Source organism: Frankliniella occidentalis, unplaced genomic scaffold (genome assembly GCF_000697945.3).
Source record: "Frankliniella occidentalis isolate FOCC.00 unplaced genomic scaffold, Focc_3.1 Scaffold78, whole genome shotgun sequence".
Classification (NCBI taxonomy): Eukaryota; Metazoa; Arthropoda; class Insecta; order Thysanoptera; family Thripidae; genus Frankliniella; species Frankliniella occidentalis.
This window is the reverse complement of record NW_026267208.1, coordinates 249,474-268,042: the sequence shown is the minus strand read 5'-3', so window position 1 is coordinate 268,042 and position 18,569 is coordinate 249,474. Positions and strand designations below refer to the sequence as shown.

General features: G+C 38.7%; 3 protein-coding genes across 7 annotated transcripts in view; all 3 read left to right on the top strand.

Moving 5' to 3' along the window:
* Window positions 1-7,432, top strand: part of LOC113214539 (nuclear receptor-binding protein homolog) — a 30,930-nt gene extending 23,498 nt beyond the window's left edge. The window contains exons 2-10 of the mRNA XM_026433918.2: window positions 12-236; window positions 363-493; window positions 1,885-1,979; window positions 2,439-2,522; window positions 2,624-2,911; window positions 2,999-3,158; window positions 3,238-3,424; window positions 3,533-3,652; window positions 3,736-7,432. Coding sequence (XP_026289703.1) covers window positions 12-236; window positions 363-493; window positions 1,885-1,979; window positions 2,439-2,522; window positions 2,624-2,911; window positions 2,999-3,158; window positions 3,238-3,424; window positions 3,533-3,652; window positions 3,736-3,900 — 1,455 coding nt within the window. The 3' untranslated portion in view covers window positions 3,901-7,432. The remainder of the gene's footprint in view (window positions 1-11; window positions 237-362; window positions 494-1,884; window positions 1,980-2,438; window positions 2,523-2,623; window positions 2,912-2,998; window positions 3,159-3,237; window positions 3,425-3,532; window positions 3,653-3,735) is intronic.
* A 714-nt stretch (window positions 7,433-8,146) lies between these two features.
* LOC113214569 (uncharacterized) lies at window positions 8,147-16,303 on the top strand. Of its 5 annotated transcripts, XM_026433983.2 has the most exons (13): window positions 8,147-8,310; window positions 8,460-8,553; window positions 9,961-10,194; window positions 10,557-10,775; window positions 10,871-11,108; window positions 11,212-11,400; window positions 11,485-11,664; window positions 11,740-12,014; window positions 12,265-12,297; window positions 12,513-12,634; window positions 12,712-12,945; window positions 13,021-13,252; window positions 13,325-16,303. In XM_026433983.2, the coding sequence occupies exons 2-13, from the start codon at window positions 8,522-8,524 to the stop codon at window positions 13,773-13,775; spliced, it is 2,439 nt and encodes an 812-aa protein (XP_026289768.1). In that variant the 5' UTR covers window positions 8,147-8,310; window positions 8,460-8,521; the 3' UTR covers window positions 13,776-16,303. The 5 variants fall into 5 exon arrangements, with proteins under 5 accessions (XP_026289768.1, XP_026289770.1, XP_026289769.1 ...); XM_026433985.2 differs by lacking the exon at window positions 9,961-10,194; XM_026433984.2 differs by lacking the exon at window positions 12,265-12,297.
* Window positions 16,304-16,445: 142 nt separating this feature from the next.
* On the top strand, window positions 16,446-18,160 carry LOC127749682 (putative nuclease HARBI1). Its single transcript, XM_052268837.1, has 2 exons — window positions 16,446-17,092; window positions 17,173-18,160. The coding sequence occupies exons 1-2, from the start codon at window positions 16,866-16,868 to the stop codon at window positions 17,969-17,971; spliced, it is 1,026 nt and encodes a 341-aa protein (XP_052124797.1). The 5' UTR covers window positions 16,446-16,865; the 3' UTR covers window positions 17,972-18,160.
* Window positions 18,161-18,569: the final 409 nt, after the last annotated feature.

Genomic DNA, 18,569 nt, shown 5'->3' with positions numbered 1-18,569 from the left:
GATTGTTTCAGGTGGAGCAGCGTGATGTGCCAGGCATCGACTGCGCCTATCTCGCCATGGACACCGAGGAGGGCGTGGAGGTCGTATGGAATGAGGTGCAGTTTTCCGAGCGTAAGAATTTCAAAGCTCAAGAGGAGAAAATCCAGCAGGTGTTCGAGAACCTAACGCAGCTCGAGCACCCTAACATAGTCAAGTTTCACCGCTACTGGACTGATACGCACAATGACAAGCCAAGAGTGAGTAGCGTATTCCAACTGTATTAACATCTACACATATAAATTTTCCAGCCAGAAGTCAACAGTAAAATAATGTGTTGAGTGCCTTTATACTTTTTTCTATTTGCTGATTTCTGTACTTCCCAGGTCATATTCATCACTGAGTACATGTCATCAGGGTCCTTAAAACAGTTCCTAAAACGTACCAAGCGCAATGTGAAGAAGTTACCACTGCAAGCCTGGAAGAGATGGTGTACTCAGATCCTCTCTGCGCTCAGGTAAAGAAAGAAAATACTTTAACTCCTGTACATGAAATTTATGTAGTTTTTGAGGCCTTTCCATTTTTGCATTCTTTGATTTTACTGAGATAAGTTCTAAATCCTGGAAGTGTGCTCTCAGATCCAAATCTTTGTGTTTTGTGCTGTCTTGCATGTCAGAACAGAAAATTCACTCAAATGCAACAATATTCGGTTTATCAATTACATGCAAATTTTGCTACTAATTTGCCTTTAATTTCTCTTTATCTGGCAGGGTTGCAAACCCTTTAAGAGACAATGCCTTTTTAAGTCCCCTTTTATTTCTCCATTGCCGTGGAATGAAAAAAAGTGTCTTTGCAAGTAGACTCCAGTCTGCCTGTCAAGACTTAGTAACTTGCAGCATGTTGAATGTCCTACGCTATCCAAGGGCAGGAATGCTATCTGTGAATGTATGATTTAACTTGAATCTTTGTTGGCCTGCCTGCAGCAACCAAATTTATTGTAAATTCCTTTGTTGATTTATATTATGTACAGCTGTTAAAGGCTATCAATTTCTTCTAGCTCAGTCATAAGTTATAATTGAATGAGTCACACTTCCGTAAAATTTTGATTGGCATATCTCAGCTTATTTATCTTACATCTTTGGTTTGAATAAGTTTTTATCAACTAATATTTTCCTAATGTAGCTTCCTAAGCATTACATTAAAGTCATACTTGTCTAATTCCAATCTCTTCATTTTCAGCCTCTGAGGATGCCAAAATATTTAATTGTCTACATTTTGGTTGTGTTTTGTTGATCTATGATTTATTTTGTCTTAAATGTTTTTATTGAGATTAAGGTCTTGTGGGCTAGGAGCAGCATGCAATTTATGTGGAAGCATTCAAGAGTTTTGTTCATCTACATCAATTATCGGCTTCACTACCAACCAAACCTCATCAAAATTTTGGAATGTAACCCTGATCACTCAGTTTATTTATGATTGTCACATGACAGTTGCTGTGATCGAAGCTGAAAGTAACCTTGGTTCGTGTGTTTATGTTTCGACTGATTATTTTCAGCCCTGATTTGCAGTCATTGACTGTGCTAGACCTGTTCAATCCAAAACATTGCATCCTGCTCTCTTTGCGCTGTAGTTGAGGGCTGATGCAGGCTACTGGTTCTACCACCATTCACCTATGATTATGAATATATAATTAAAATATATCCTATTATTCTGGATGATGTGTTTCACAAAAATAATACACATCCAATAAACCCTGATTTTTGCATGTAACGTGAGAAATGTGAACAGGTTCATGATTTGGTGACTGGTGGTGGGCCCAGGTAGGTGTGGTGTGGCATTTGCCAGCCACATGTGGCATGCTATGCCAACCGTGTTGATGGGGTCAATCCTGATGTTTCTTCTTTCCAGTTACTTGCATTCCTGTTCTCCACCTATCATCCATGGGAATCTCACCTGTGATACCATATTTATTCAGCACAACGGCCTTGTCAAAATAGGATCAGGTAAAGTTCAAGACAAAACCACAAAAGAAAAGGGAGAAAGGTACCCTTTCTTTTTTCACTACGTATTTTTCCTAGCTGTTAAGGCCAGGTAATTTTTGTTTTCTAGTCTAAGGCTTGACGAGAGAGAATGCTTGTTCGTTAAAGTTTTCTCATGTCATTGACAGTCAGCTGGCTGGTGTCATTTCCAACACAAACGCACAAACACATCGGCCGATCGCGTGTTTTGCCTTTGCGTTTGCCGAAATGTTAGGAGCCTCCGGGGAACCAGATTTGCGCGTTACGCCCTGCCGCCGGAACGGGGCGTCGTGAATGTCTTTTTGCGACCGAGGTGCTTGTGCGTGGAAATACCTGGCTGCGCTCTGCTGTGCGTTAGAGAGCGTCAGTGGTACTGTCGAGACATGAGGAGCTGTGCCACATCTTACTCTAACACTGGATTCTGTTTGATTTTCTTCCATGCAGTGGCACCAGATGCCATCCATCACCACGTCAAAACCTGCAGAGATAACATGAAGAATATGCATTTTATTGCCCCTGAGTATGGAGGTGAGGATTGACTTCAATATTGTCCATCATTTATCCAGTACCATTTATGAAAACGACTAAATTTAAAAATTCTGTTCCCTTTCTTAAAAAAATAAAAATAGCTTCAGTAACTCCAGCTATCGACGTTTACTCTTTTGGAATGTGTGCTTTGGAAATGGCAGCACTAGAAATTCAAGGAAATGGTGACTCTGGAACCCTGGTGACAGATGAACACATACACAGAACTATTGAGAGTCTTGATGATGGGCAGCAAAAGGACTTCATTTTTAAGTGTCTTCACAAGGATCCCTCAAAACGTCCCAGTGCACGAGAACTTCTGTTCCATCCTCTTCTCTTTGAAGTCCATTCCTTAAAATTATTGGCAGCACATGCTCTTGTTAATAGCACAGGTATATTTTACTTTATCTGATTTGAGTGTGATTATACATTTTCCCTCAACTAGTTTTGTACTAAATATTTCTTATTATCAATTGCAGCAAATATTTCCGATACAATATCAGATGAGGTTGTTCAACGGCTTTATGGACCAGATGTTGTTGTAGCTGAAATAAAACAGACTGAAGGACCCGGAGTCCAAATGAGAATGTGTGATGTTCCAGTCACTGAAAAACTAGAGAAATTTGTTGAAGATGTCAAGTAAGTAGAAACTCTTCTTAAAAGTATGTCAATTAGAATAATTTTTACCCTCTGTTTCTTCATTGTAATTGCTTTCCAGGTATGGAATATACCCCTTAACTGCCTTCAAAGCAAGGCAACCTCCACCCCCAAGACCTAGAGCAGTATCACCAGAAGTAACAGAATCAGTCAAATCTGTCACACCCGAACCTCTAGATATCGAAGCTAGAAGAGTGGTTAATATGATGTGCAATGTGAAACCAAAAGACGAAAGCTGTGAACTTCTAGTTAGTAAATCATGACAATTTTTATACTTTTCATGTTAATTTTTCTGCATTAGATTTTTTGTTCTTTCTTTATATTTTTGTGAATTCACTTTTTAACCTCCTTTACAGATGACTATCCTCCTAAGAATGGATGACAAGATGAACCGGCAGCTTACATGTCTTGTATCAGATATTGATACCTCTCTCCTGCTGGCTCAGGAGTTGGTACATTTTGGCTTCATTAATGAGGTGAGCTGCATAACTCTTGACGTAAATGAATACAGAAAATGTGACTCATGTGAGTACGCCTTACAAATCTGTGTTTATTGCAGGCTGACAAAGAGAAGATTGCTGCCTTAATTGAAGAGACTCTCATCAGTTGCTTTAATCAGCAGAAACAGATGAGACAACAACTACAACAGCAGTCGTCAATGTTAATAGGACCTGCCTCATCAGGCAGTCTCACAAACCATGTTTCTATTCATACTGGAAGTTAGTAATGGCTGACTCGCCGGCGAGCTCTAGCCAATGTCGCTGCCGGCGGCGGACATTATATTGTTCTGTTTTTATCCCTCTTTGGTATCTGAAAACATTCAATGAGTTTTGCAAAAGTGGTTTCCTTCACAATTTTATAGACTAACAGATCATGTGGGGTGTTTTGCTGTGCAGTGTTGTGTATTTTGTCGGAAGTTACTTGTTCCCAATAGTCAGTCTAAATTTCAAACATTCTGAATTGTATATAGTATTATTTTTGCTCCTTCATACCTAGTTTGCACTTCTGGCTTATTCAGAGCATTAGCCGGCGTAATATCAGGTATGATTTCTAATTGTTCTAGAAACTCCTCACACACTTATACTTATATCCTTCAATCCAATTCTGCTATGCAAGACACCCTACTTTTGATTCAGCATTCTTGTGAGGAATCATATAATTCCTAATTAGCAGGTTGCAACTTCCTGAAAAGTAAAGCAAACTCAGTCTAAAGTCATATTTTTTTACACATTCGTCTAATAATGCTATCATCTGTAATGTCTCAATTTATGAAATTTTTTTATGCAATATCTTTTTCAAAACCTTGGTAGCTGCAAGTGAGTATATTTACACACATGATAGCTCCAGTCATCTATATATTTTTGATTGACTTCAATTATTTTTTATTGCCTTCATTTAATCTAAAGTCTGGCCTTTTTCCTGTTATCTTTCTGAAAATTATTTCTAAGATTATTTTATTATTTTATCTATCTAGAGCAAAGCTCACTTGCAGCAGTTTCAGGTCCCTGATCACATGCCTACCTCAGCCATGTATAACTCACAGGTGATTGAAATCTTCCAGTTTTCAGCCTTTTTTATTTTATGTACTGTATTCATTGCAGATGAATGTCCAAAGTTTCTAAGAGCATTTGAAATGGTCATAGTTTTTAATGAACAATCATTTGCTGAGTCAGTTGGTTGGATCAAGCATTTTAATAAAGAAAATTGTATTATTATATTCTTGCTTAAAAGCTTCTGATAAGTTACCAAATATCTGTTTGAAAAATAGTATTGCGTTAGTCAGCATATAAAAGACAAATTGTGACATTGTTTTCCAGGACCATGTTGACATCTGTAACTGTGTCTGAAATGCTGTGGATTTTATATCACCTTAAGAACTTGCATTTTGACTATTTAAGTTTGAAATTCAATTAAGTTATGTTATGCTGCTGTGAAAGTTTTGCTGTCATCTTCTCTCACTCTCCTTTAACTCCTTTGTCCTGTGATAAATAATAGATTAATTACTCGGATTCCACTAGAGCCTTGGAGATAAGTCTGAAATAGTGATTTTTGGATGTGAGTTGATGAGAATTAGTAGGGTGCCTGTCTATGGGGGCTGCCTCTGTGATGAACTTCAGCTCTTTTTCCAGTCGAGTTGAAGTAAATAATTATTAATTATGTGTTTGCGTTCTTGTCAATGTCATTGTCCTGTGAATTGTACTGCTATGTCAAATTAGTTTCCATCATTCAATTATATCTTACTGAGGATGCCTTGAATCAGTAGCCAAGCTAGCAGAAGGCAAAGTAACGGTGAACTTTAATATTAGTGGCAAGAGCCCCTATAGAGGCACTGATGTATCTTGACAGGCAAGTCATCTGTAATCTTAATTCCGACTGAGAATTTTAAGTCTTTTTTGTTTTGTTTTTGTTTTTATTTTTGAAATACTCAAGAAAACTCAAGGGCCTTGATGGTATTCTATATCTTGAGTAGCTAGTTATGATGAGACTGACTTTGGTTGCATGGCTTGAAAAGGCTCATCATGGCATTTGTCTCAGACATTGTCATGGGTCCAATCTGTGTATGCCTAAGTATAGGTGTATGTGTGTGAGTCAGTATGTAAGTGTGAGTGTGTGAGAGAATGAATGTCTTGATGGATATCTATATAATATATATATATCTATATGTGCTGTATATGTAAACATCCATGCTGTTTAAGTCAGTCGATTTAACATTCGGTTACATCCAACAGAACAATTTCTGCTTGATGCCTTGTGTGATCTTAATTTGTATTTTAGTGTTCTAATTGAATTTTGTCCTTGGTTAGGGCGTTTACTTTTTGTGCTGTTTACATACTCTAAGCAATCAAATTGTTATCCACATCTGAGTTCAACTACTAAATATGTATATGTAAGTTAATTTATTTCTAGAAACTAGAAAATATGAAGCAGACTTGTATACATAATTCCGAGTCAAGAGGAATAGGAAAAACTTACTTGACCGTTATTGCAGATTATGTGATGTTTGATGTATGCCCCCCTCTCCCCCTTTTTTCCTTCATCCCCATTCCCATCCCTCATCCTCTCCTCACCCCCACCCCTCTTCAGTAATATTCTTAAATCTTCTTTTGTAGAGCTTTATTATTGTTAATGTTTCAAGTAAATTTGTACAAGCTATTTATAAATATTTAAATAAAATTGTTCTGTTGGATATCGCCAAAAATTATCACCAAATGGCCACCCTTGACTTGGGTGTGAAAAAAAGGACTTTGAATCAGCGATGTTTGGTATACTATTGCTTGGTGGTGAAATCTATATATGTACTTTGTGTGTAAGATAGATTTTTTAAATGATGAATTAATTTTAATAAAAAAGAGATAGTTTGTTCTTCCCTAGTCTACATGCTAGAGCCTCAGTTCTCAATGCAGACTCATATTGAGTTTGTGAGTCATACAGGCTGCACCTTGCTGAAGCATATACGTTGCTGTTGTCTCGTATTATGGTTATAAAAATTCTGAAAGAAAAACAACGTACAAACTCAGCTGTTTGCGTGACCAACCAGCTGCACATATTTTTCATGTTATTTTCATGCTCATTTCAGAACCACAGAATGGCTTGTTTTATCCACCGTCATTGGTTTAATTGCATATTGATCCCAAAGTGATAAACATTTTCTGAAGTAATTTTGTAATCTGACTTTGACTGGATCAAATTAGTCAAGAAATCATGTGGGTGTCTATTTTATTTATGTAATAAGAATTCTGGAACGTGCTGAATTTCCATAGTCAGATGTAAATTTTGCTTGCAGGTGAGAAAAACTATGCAAATTAGGGGATGAAAAATATTTTGGTAGTCTCTGCTATAACACAATTGACCAATTGACCAAAGTGACAGTTACTGATATTGCAGAAGAGACATTAACCAACCAATGTGGTTGGATCTTATTACTAATTGTCACGGTTTAAAAATAAATATCCATTACAGTAGTTGTCAAGGTTGAATTCACCAGGTCTCAATTTTAATTTTATATCTACACAGTACTACTAAAGTTGTTTCATTCTTGTAAATGACTACATCATCCCATCTTTGCATTGAATTTTTTCATCTTCTCTGTTTGTGATTGAATCTGCACAAGTGGATGTGCTTGTATTGTATCTAATTTTCAAAGTAATAAAGCATTTGATTATAGCCCGCTCAAAATAAAAATGTACAAATTGTTGTTTTTCTTTGAATACTGATGTGAATCCAGCTGTCAAAGTTTATTAAAAAGAAATAGTATACTCTTGTGTTTTTGGGCTTGTTGCCTGTTGGAGTCTGAGGACTCTATTCCTTATTAGTCCCACTCATCCCAGTCTGTAAAGATCACTCAAAAGACCATCATTTGCTGTAAATTCGTCAAAACATCATCAAAGCAAAAGCCTGATTTTCAACAAAATTACAACTTTTCGTCAAATTGACGATCTTCTGATATGCAGACCGGGCATATTCACTACTCAAAAAAAAGGAAACTTTCAAACTATACGCAATCATGGGCAACAAACTCCGTGACAAATTAAGCCTTTTCAACCCCACACGTTGACCCGCCAGGTAAACACAATAATCAGTCGACTCTTATGACCTTGCTCATGACAGAAACCTTGCCAAAGTACCTGATGCCTGATGCTGCCTGATGCTGCCTGATGCTGATGCTTGAGAAAAGCCTTTCTCAAGGGGTGATGATTGCGCGGATTGCGTCGGGTTTCAAATCGTGTTGAGCTTTCCGCTCCAAAATGCGGGTAACTAGGGTAAACCACTAATATCATTCGGAAGTTGAACACCGTTTTTTTCGTGAGGATTTATAATCGACCACATGAATTTTAGTGAACTGAATTGTCCAGTTTGTTTACGCAAAACCTCGGTTAATTTCAAAACCAATCTTGTAATTTATTTTTTTTAATGTGTTGGAGAACATGTTTGAACTCAACAGTGGCGCTCTCTGTGAGCGGCCATGAGTTTTGGTAACAATGTACATCATTGGCTCGTTTTGGTGTGTTGCCAACCAATGGGCAGCCTTCTTGGAGCCGTGTAGTTCAGTCCTGCTTTGCCCGTCCGTCTGTCTGTCCCGTGGGCTGACTGGGTGTCGGTCAGCCATTTTTTGATTTCTTCACCGGACAGAGAGGTCATTATTCTGTTTTAATTGATTTCTTTTTATTCATTCTATGTTCATTGGGATGCTGAATATCTCGTTCACACGATGAATGTGTCAGTTCGCTTTAAATGAGACTTTTCCCCCGTAATATGACGGTGCATTTCACGTCTGTGTTGCAGGTTTGGTGGGGAGGTGTGCCCACCTTTGACATCGTTCTTTTACCAAGAAGTATTGCTGTAAAATGTACGGCAACGGGTATCCGAATCAGACGATGTGAGTAGGCCTTAATAAATACCCGCCGTGTACCCCGATGGGCCGTATCTCTCAAATCGAGTAGAATCTTTCTTTTGCCGCATCCGCCATCTTGTATTATAATTCTGCCTTATATTGGAGTCTACGTGGCTTGCACGATTCCGCTCTCACTAATTCGGTTCATCTCTGGTACAAGTTCATTCTGATTACGAATTCTTTCCACCAATCACTTCTTGTATCCCAACCTTCATTTTTGAACCTGTCACTAGGAAGGGGAAGTAGGCCTGACCCATTAGGATAAATTAGAGAAAGTTGCCTTGTGCCAATAATTGTTAACCCAGAATAACTTGCCATCTCTGATTCTTATCTAGATTCACTACCAAGCAGATTAATTACTTACTGCCTTCCCAATTTTTTGATTTCTCTTTTGGATTTAACTTTTTGATGCTAACGATTAACAGTCTTCAAGTTTATGTTTAGAGAAATCTTTCTCTAGAACATCATGGTGTATTATGTTATTTGCTTCCTCTTGAGGTCAGTCATTGAATTTATCATTTTCAACAAGATAACTTTGAGCTACATGACTGGGAAAATGACAACAGTGCCCCAGTCATGTTGACCCATTTTGGGGGCACACTGTTTTCATAATAAATTTTATGAAGCAACAGTTTTGGGAAATTTAATCTGAGCATGGTTTTTGTTCTCATTTATGTCTATGAACCTACTTGCGTTTTCTATGGACTAGATTCAGAAGTATTCAAAATTGGTCAGTTGTTGACATGAAGTGATGTGATTACCATTTGTTGTTGCTGAGTTCTTCCTACTCTCAATTGACATCTGGAGTTTCCACTTCACTGTACGAAGTGACTAATAAAGTCTTTTCTTTAATTTACCCAACCCAATGCATTTTTCATTTATTGGTGCGTTCTTACCATATCAGTTGATTTGAAGCACACCACCTCATTGTCAAATTTGTCCACACTTTTCTGTAGTCCACAAAATAAAATTTTTACTGAACTTATCAGTAGGATTCAGTTGATTGAACTCTACTTTTCTTAAATCTGATATCTGGATCATATCACTCATGTTTATATATTTTCACTTGAACATTTTGAAGTCCAACTTCAAGATTAGTTTACTTTTCATCCTATCTGCTTCGTAGATAAGCCAGAGAAATACTTTGTTAGACAAGCAATTATGCCATGTATGGATATTATCAATTGGATGTACTTAAGACATGATCGGAAAATCTTGTATCATTATCACGTTGATGCACAAACACATCTCTGAAAATCCTACCTGGAGCAATTTTCTTATGTAGTTGGTCCCTCACATGTTAAAAGCCCATTCAACTGGTCTACGGGTTAAGTTCTTCTGCATGGTGGTGGTTGATGTTTAGGATACTTAGCGTTTCTGTACGCTTTGCAGGTTCCCTGGTGGGAGACAAGGACGGGACAGACCAAATTTTCATTCATTTCCGGGTCATAGGCCGCAAAATTTGTCTCCAAGGGCCTCTTTTAATGTCATGCAAGGGAAAAGTATACTGGGAGCAGGTCTGCATACTAACAGTGCTCAAGAGCAACATGATGCAGTCAGCCATATGGATCAGAGTTTCGTGATCAGTGAACCCCATAATCAATTAAGATCAGGCCAACCTCCTTGGTAAGAGAAAAAATTGCCTGATCTTGACAATGTAATAGACTAACAGCATTATTTTCTGGTTTGAGAAAAGAGCTAATCTTTCTGGAAATGGTTTTCTGGCCTGGATTTAAGTCCGGTGCTCTAACTTTTCAGGGCTAATTAGAGTGTCAGGTTTTGTCAATTCTGTAATGTTTGTTTTTCATGGGGTTAGAGTTAATAATTGCTAGTCTTCAAATTTATTACTAACTGTATTTGCCCTGCTTGTATTTCCATGCCATTGGGGTCTTGGCTTGAAAGTAACATGCATTTATTTCAGACAATAGGCATGTAAATTTCTTGGCACTTATAGCTTAGTTTTAAAAGGGGAATTTCTTTTCTTCTAGGTTTCCCCGTGGAGATAGGGGAGACCAGCAGTTCAAGACCCGCTCCTGGTCGAATACTAACAACCAGCAGAATTATGGCCTTAAGCAAGATCAGACAATGAAAAATAACTTGAAAAACAAGCAACCTGGAGAAAATCTGCGTAAACCGCAATGGGACCTTAATGCTCTCCAGAAGTTTGCGAAGAACTTCTATGTTCCTCACACTAATGTGGCCCAAAGGTCTGTTCACTTCCAGTGCGCTTCAAGTGCACTTTTAGTGCAGAACTATTTGGTGCCATGTTCAGTCACATTGAAATTGTTCATTGAATTTTCAGGTCAGATGATGATGTGAGAGACTACAGACTGAGCCGGGAGATCACAGTTAAGGGAAAAAATGTACCCAACCCAAACCAAGACTTTGAGGAGGGAAATTTCCCAGATTTTGTTGTCCAGGAAATACGTAAACAAGGATTTTCTGAACCTACTCCCATTCAGGCCCAAGGATGGCCAATTGCTCTCTCTGGTCGTGACTTGGTTGGCATTGCTCAGACTGGATCTGGGAAAACTCTTGCTGTAAGTTGACTACGGCCTGCGTAAGGCCAGATTGGATTGAGTTCTTTTCTATTTCCAATACACACTTTCATGTAACTTTTCCATTCTTTTGTTCCTCTTACAGTACATGCTGCCAGCTGCTGTTCATATCAGTCATCAACCCCAGCTTAGTCGTGGGGATGGTCCTATTGCACTTGTGCTTGCGCCTACTAGGGAGCTTGCTCAGCAAATCCAAAGTGTGGCCAGGGATTTTGGCTCATCCTCTCTAATCAGGAACACTTGTGTTTTTGGTGGGGCTCCAAAGGGACCTCAGGTTTGTGTTTACCCATGTTTTTCTTGAAATTGGATTCTACAATGTTTATATAAATGTATCTATTTTTTTTTTTTTGACATTTAGGCCCGTGATTTGGAGCGAGGTGTTGAGATTGTGATTGCCACTCCTGGGCGATTGATTGATTTTCTTGAGAGAGGAACTACCAATTTGAGGAGGTGCACTTACCTGGTATTGGATGAGGCAGACCGTATGCTTGACATGGGCTTCGAACCTCAAATTAGGAAGATCATTGAACAAATCAGGGTATGATTCTTTCAGCTTCTGCTTATTCTGCTTGTAATTATGATCATAAATTATAATATCTAATCTAATCTTCAGCCGGACAGACAAGTCCTTATGTGGTCAGCAACCTGGCCAAAAGAAGTACAGGCTCTTGCTGAAGACTTTCTGACAGATTACATTCAAGTGAACATTGGTTCTCTGGATTTGGCTGCCAACCACAACATCAGACAGATTATTGATGTTTGCCAAGAGCATGAAAAAGAGGAAAAACTCTCAAAACTTCTTCGTGAAATTAATGGAGGCAAAGCTATTGTTTTTGTTGAAACTAAGAAGAAAGTGGATGATGTCACCAAGCTTATTCAAAGAGAGGGGTAAGTGTTTCAAGTGCTTAAATTTTGTTTCAAAATATTTTAAATGTCCCAGGATTTCTTAAATTCTGCCAGTTCAGCAGCATCAGCTAACTAGAACTTAAATTTTCCTTTGAGTAACATTTGGGGTTGACTGTTATCCATCAGCTGTGCTTGTACGGATTTCAATAGTCAGTCCAGCACATTTAATAGATCTCATGTGTTTATGGAGGTTTTGATGTTAACAGTCTTTGTTTTGTCATTTCATTTCAAGTGTTGCTGTTGCTGCTGTTGCTGGTGCATTAATGTAAGCAGTCTTGAAAAATTCTCTAGGCAAATTGTAGACTTGGGAAGGTAGACCTTAGGGAAAGTTGGGAGAGATTTGTCCTTTCCCCAACTACTAGATGCATGCCTTGCAATTGTCATAGAAATGCAAGTTTCTATTTTAAATTTGGTTTAACTGCAGAGTACAGTATGTGGTAATTATCAATCTAATCTTTACCCTTTGTGCTTTCACTCCAGCTGGCAAGCTATTAGCATTCATGGAGATAAATCTCAGCCTGAACGGGACCATGTTCTTGCTGAGTTCCGCAGTGGAAAATCCAACATCTTGGTTGCCACTGATGTTGCTGCTCGGGGTCTTGGTATGTTTAGTATGCAGGAATTTTTCTTTCTTATAATTCTTTAGACCATATATTTCATATCTATTTTTTTTTTACAGATGTGGAAGATGTCAAATTTGTGATTAATTTTGATTACCCAAATACTGCTGAAGATTACATCCACCGTATTGGCCGTACTGGTCGTTGTCTTCAGAGTGGAACTGCTTATGCCTTCTTCACACCTAACAACCAGCGTCAAGCCAAGGAATTGATCCAAGTCTTGCAGGAAGCCAATCAGACTGTTTGCCCAGCCTTGTCTGAGCTTGCTAACTTGGCCCGTTCTCAATATGGAGGTGAGCTCTTAATCTAGTTGTTGACTTTGTCCTTCTCTATGCGTTTCCCGTTTACTTACATGCATTTCATGGCAGGACGCAACCGGTGGAACAAATACAGCACCAAGGATACATCCAATGGTGATCGTAATCAAAATCGTCAAAATGGACAGAATTGGCACAGCAACAATAATGAAAATCGCGCCAATGGTCTTGGTAATGGTGTTCATTCCACTAACTCGCCCCGTTTCAGTGGCCCCAATGCCAACAATTATCGTAATCCTGGTGAAAACCGTGGCAACTATCAGAAGAATGGTTATCAAAATGGGTAATTATCAGTGGAATCTGCTTATTTTCCTTGTTTTAGAGGGTACTAATGAGGGCTCTTTTGCATTTCTAGATATCAAAATGGATACAACCAAACCAATAGCTACCATGGTCAGCAAAATGGTTACCATAACCAGAATAGCTATGGTGGACAAAATGGCTATGGCCAGAATGGCTACAGTGGTCAAAATGGCTATCAAAACAACCGTGGATATGGCAACCAAGGGCAGCGCAGTGGCTACCAAAACAACCGTTTCAACAACCGCTTTAACAACAATTATGCCAATGGTCAGGGAGGACACAGTGGTCAGATGTTCAACATGCCTCCACCATTCATGATGCAGCCAACTGCTGATGGTGGTGTCCAGAGTCTGATTAACAACAAGTTTTTCCAGACCAACCGTCCACCACAGGCTAGTGGAGCCTGTGCATACCAAAGCATGTCTCCTAGTGCCTATGGAGGCTACCAGACCCCAATGGCTTACTATGCTGGTTATTCTCAGCCACAAGCTGTGCAGCAGTAGATGTATCTTCTCTCTGTAGTGAGCTGAAGTGGCTCAGTGTGTGGTTTGCTTTACTATTATTTTGCTCTATAACACTGCTTATCTAACTTAGAGAAATGATTTTTAACTATTTTTTTTTCTTTGGTTGTTATGAGTATTCTAGTTTAGGATGACAATTCTTTTAATATCTACTCATTAAACTGATGTCTTCCCTCCATTCATATATTTGGACTGAGAGATTGTTTATTCCATTGCCATTATTTTTGTGTTAGGGTCAGTTAGATCAGCTGTCATTAGTAGAGATCTAGTTACCTGAGAGCTGCATAAAGTTACCTGACCCGCTGGCCGGGCAGCGTGCCCTCCAGTTGCAATGTGATTTGACACACTATCACCAAAGTTTTTCATTGTTAACTAAACAGAGTTCTCCGTCTATGATCAAAATTGTTTTTTTCTTTCTGAATGTTAATTTGTTTTAAGGAGTTCTCTGATCAGTCAAATGGCACTCATTCAGTACAATTGAATGTGTAGTACTGGCTATTGCTCATGAAGCAATGGGGAAAGGCAAGAAGCCATCCCCTGTGTCCTGTGATTTGTTTGTATATATTGTTGACAAGATTCAAGGAGCTGTTGAGAGTAACTGATAAACCTTACATACAGTCTCAAGCTTTCTCAGTTATTGTATAGGTCTGGAGGTTATTCCCTTACTGAGGAGTGACATAGAATCTTCTCCATTTATCAGATCTATTTTCATGTTCATCTTGTGTTTCAATTCATCATGCATTGTGATGTTATCAATGTATATGTGCAGACTGTTTTCACCTTTTTTTTACAAATTGATTTTAAGGGGGGTCTGGAAGTGAGTAGATTTTGAAAGAACTCAAATTCACTATATTATTTAATATTGGTGTGTGGGACAAGCACTATTTTTGTCATTTTGATCTTACAATTGTTGAACCAAACAAATGCTATGTAAGACCACATTCCAGTTTGTGTATATTTCCTTTTTGTCGACTAATGTTAAAGTAGATTTCCATATTTCTGTATGCTGTTGAGATGCACGAAACATTCAGAAGGGGGGAGGGTTGGGAGGTACGACCACCTAGTTTTTATTTTGTGTCGACTGACACTGCTAGAACTGGAAAGAAAACTATTTTTTAAAAATGTTCAACAATGTATTGAGGACCAGATATGCATCTGGTAAATAGAGTACATTGTTATTTATCTTTTGTTGTGGGGGTAATGAGCATGCCAATCAGTCATATACTGTTTTGTCGTGTGTTCCCTGAGCCTCTCTTAGGCTTCAATTTTCTTATGTGAAGAAATTGTGACATTATGTCTACAACTATTTATTTGCCCAAAGACTTCAAATTGTGGAAGTCTTTATGTGTTGAAGTGTATGGCTTTTTTTATTTGTTTTTTTTTTCCTTGTGAAAAGATATTTATAGATCTTGAAAACGTTCCTTAACCCCCTAAATGATCTGTCCCCCTCAAGGGTCGTGTACATAGTTATGAATCAGAGTTCAATATTATGTGTAAATTATTGTGTACGTTTGGATCATACATTGTGATTCATTCTCAATTACACTTGTTCTGTGATATGTAAATCGTAGCAAATAATTTTAACTTAAGTTGCAAGTCCAAGAGAGAAAGGTCGGTTAGAACCATGCTAATGAGTATTTTGCTATAGGGAACACTGTTAATGGTCCTACTGTACTCTAAGTACTGATTGTGATATTTTCTTCAAAAGACTGATACCTGAAAGTGGTATGCTTTTATTATGACTTCTGCTTTTTAGCAGGGGTTAATTTCCCAACATAAAATTGTCAGTGTGTTGGAGTTAGTGAGACTCTGACATAAATGTTTTTTACAATCTTAGTTGTATGAAAGTCAAAACCTTGTGCATTGACTTAGTTTTATGGAGCCTACTCCACTTTTCTCTGTTATACAGATTGACACAAGGTAACTTAAAGCATTGGTAGTTGGCAGGAGGAGGGATGAGTGCTGGTTCTGGCCGTGAGGGGGTGCATCACCTCCGATGCCCTTCCACACTCCATCGCCTACCTTTCTCATTGGAAATGGCATGCCGTTTATCTGTGGGCAAATTCGTTTGGCAGTCCCTGTGATTGTCGAGTGTTGATATTTGCTCTGTATTACCTAATGCAGAAACTTGTTTTGTTGTTCTTTTATTGAAAGAAAGGAAACATTGTTTTAGTCAGTTTCATTGCTACAAAATTGGCAGTTCAATTATTTAACTGCTTTTGTTTTTACCATGACATATTGCAGATATGAAAACATGTTTGATTGCGATACGAGCGACCCTTGACTCTGTGATGGACGCATCTTCCTAAGCTGAAGGAGCGGAACTCTTCTGTTCGTTTCCTCTGTGCATTTCTAGTATGTTATACAGTATTATGATAGTAAATGAATATCACCTGAATGTATGTTTTGAATACTATGGCAAATGATAAAAATATGAAAGTTCTTAACTGTGAGCAGATGTAGGGTGGCTCGCATAAAAAAAAAAAGTAATAAATTTCATCTTAGCCTCATATTGCGTTATTACCTTTATCCTTACCCCTTAGACTGAACAGACCAAACATTAAAAAAAAAAAAAAAAAATCATGAAAATTCCTGATATGCCTACTGTTGCTTAAAAACGCAGAGGCTCTTTTGAGCTTTTGAGAAGGTTTGAGTGACCGGCTTACGACCGCACCTTTGCATCATGAGGTGTCTCCTGTTTGCATTTCCCGCTGAGGCCCTCTTTCACCAGCGCTCCTGACGGACGATTAGCGAAGCGCGGGAAAGTTGACGGCCCGTTAACCTCTGTTTACGTTTCACCACAGTTGACGGATCCCTTAAAGTCCTTAACGGCTCGTTAACTTTAGTGGGCCGCCTCCCGGCCCTTTAGCAGCCCGTTAAAGCCGTCCTAACCTTTTGGCAGTGGTTGTTGTCGTCTTAAATTGAGGTGAATTGTTTATTGTTGATCCAAATACCCAATTATTCAAAGGCATCCCAACCTTTTGACATTTGTTGTTGTCGTCTTCTTGAGTTGAATTGTTTATTGTTCATCGAAATATCAAACAAAGTATTATAATACAAGTTTAATAGAGGATGTTACGTATGCGACCTGCCCTTCGAAGAGCTATTGATTTGCTTCTTGAAAGTGACAGTGATGAAGAATTTGAGGACACAAGAAGGCCTAGATTTATTCGTGAGCGATGTGCTCACTTTGAAGACCTGGACGATGTTGATTTTGTCAGAAGGTTCAGACTGTCAAAAAGATGTGCTTTGATTGTGTTGGAACTTATTGAACAAAAATTAGAGTTTGAGAGTGACAAGTAAGTAGTGATTTCTTATTCTACTTAATTGCTACATATTGTAGACGGTAATAAGTCAGTTGTGTACTTTCAAATTACAGGAATTTCTCAGTATCTCCTATAAACCAGCTGCTACTAACCCTGAGATATTATGCCACGGGTTGCACTCAAATATCTGCTGGAGACTTCAGTGGAGTAAGTGAGTCCACATCACACCGTATCATTCATCGAGTATCATCAGCAATAGCTGAACTTTATCGGCAGTTTATTTATTTCCCAAGAAATGAACGAGAAAAGCAGGAGACTGTTGGTGCCTTTTACGCTATTGCAAGATTTCCACGAGTAATTGGTGCAATTGATTGCACTCATATAAAAATTCGCTCACCTGGGGGTGAGCATGCAGAGTACTACAGATGTCGGAAGGGTTACTTCTCATTGAATTGTCAGGCAATATGCAATAGCAACCTTGAGTTTATGGACTTAGTTGCTCGTTGGCCCGGCAGTGTACATGATGTGACAATTTTTGATAACAGTACTCAGAAAGGAAACTTTGAGGCTGGGCTGTATGGTGACAGTTTACTTGTAGGGGATGGTGGGTATGCCAGTAAGAGATATCTCATGAGGCCTCTTTCTGACCCTACAACACCTGAGGAACAACTGTACAATCAATCACAAATTCGGACAAGGAATCCAGTGGAACGCATGTTTGGTGTTTGGAAGCGAAGGTTTCCTGTGCTTGCTCTGGGTATAACAGTTAAGTTAGATAAAGCCATGATAATCATTGTGGCTTGTGCTGTACTACATAACATTTTAAGAAAAAATGGAGATCCTCAGCCACCTGACGATTCTGCTCTTGAGTTGCCAATGCCTTGGGATGCCCTGATCGCATATGGACAGTAGAATAATAGATTAACTATGCTGCTGAGAGACAAGTTGCATTTACAGATCCTCACAGGCGAGCATTGGTACATGATTACTTTAAAACTTTGATATTAACAATGCCTTAAAGAACAGAAATGTTCTAATTGTCTTTCCTTTTACAATAATGTGAATTGTACTGTGATCAATAAAATATTTGGAACAATCCAATTTTTTTGATGATTTTGAAATCCGTTCTTTTATAGCAGAAGAACAACAGAACAGGGCATGCAAATATAACAACCAATTTCACCTCCAGCCAGCTGGCAGTAATGGTGACATCTTGTTCCCCGTCGTTTTTTTTCCTGCTTTGTTTGGAAGCAAGAAAACCACAGTAGACAAGTTGACACCATGCCTGCTCAACAGTGCTGAGGATCAATCCGCTCCGCTGTCTCCTCTGTGACAGAGAGGGAACGCCCGAACTGAGCAGACCTTGAACAGAACACAGGTTTACAGACCTATCCACACTTAACTGTCGTACCCGTCACATCTTTAAAGACGACACATTCTGAAATGCAACTGCTCATACGCCAACCTGTGTTGTTTGAAGGAGCGGTGTAAGGCCCAGCTGACCCGGGGG

What these genes read in the sequence shown, in the direction of transcription:
- LOC113214569 (XM_026433983.2), top strand. Translation starts at nt 8,522, where the DNA reads ATGTACGGCAACGGGTATCCGAATCAGACGAT. An exon ending in GATCTGGGAAAACTCTTGCT is followed by an intron (nt 11,109 to 11,211) that starts GTAAGTTGACTA and finishes TTCCTCTTACAG; the next exon opens with TACATGCTGCCAGCTGCTGT. An exon ending in GGCCCGTTCTCAATATGGAG is followed by an intron (nt 12,946 to 13,020) that starts GTGAGCTCTTAA and finishes ATTTCATGGCAG; the next exon opens with GACGCAACCGGTGGAACAAA.
- LOC127749682 (XM_052268837.1), top strand. Translation starts at nt 16,866, where the DNA reads ATGTTACGTATGCGACCTGCCCTTCGAAGAGCTATTGATTTGCTTCTT. An exon ending in TTAGAGTTTGAGAGTGACAA is followed by an intron (nt 17,093 to 17,172) that starts GTAAGTAGTGAT and finishes TTCAAATTACAG; the next exon opens with GAATTTCTCAGTATCTCCTA.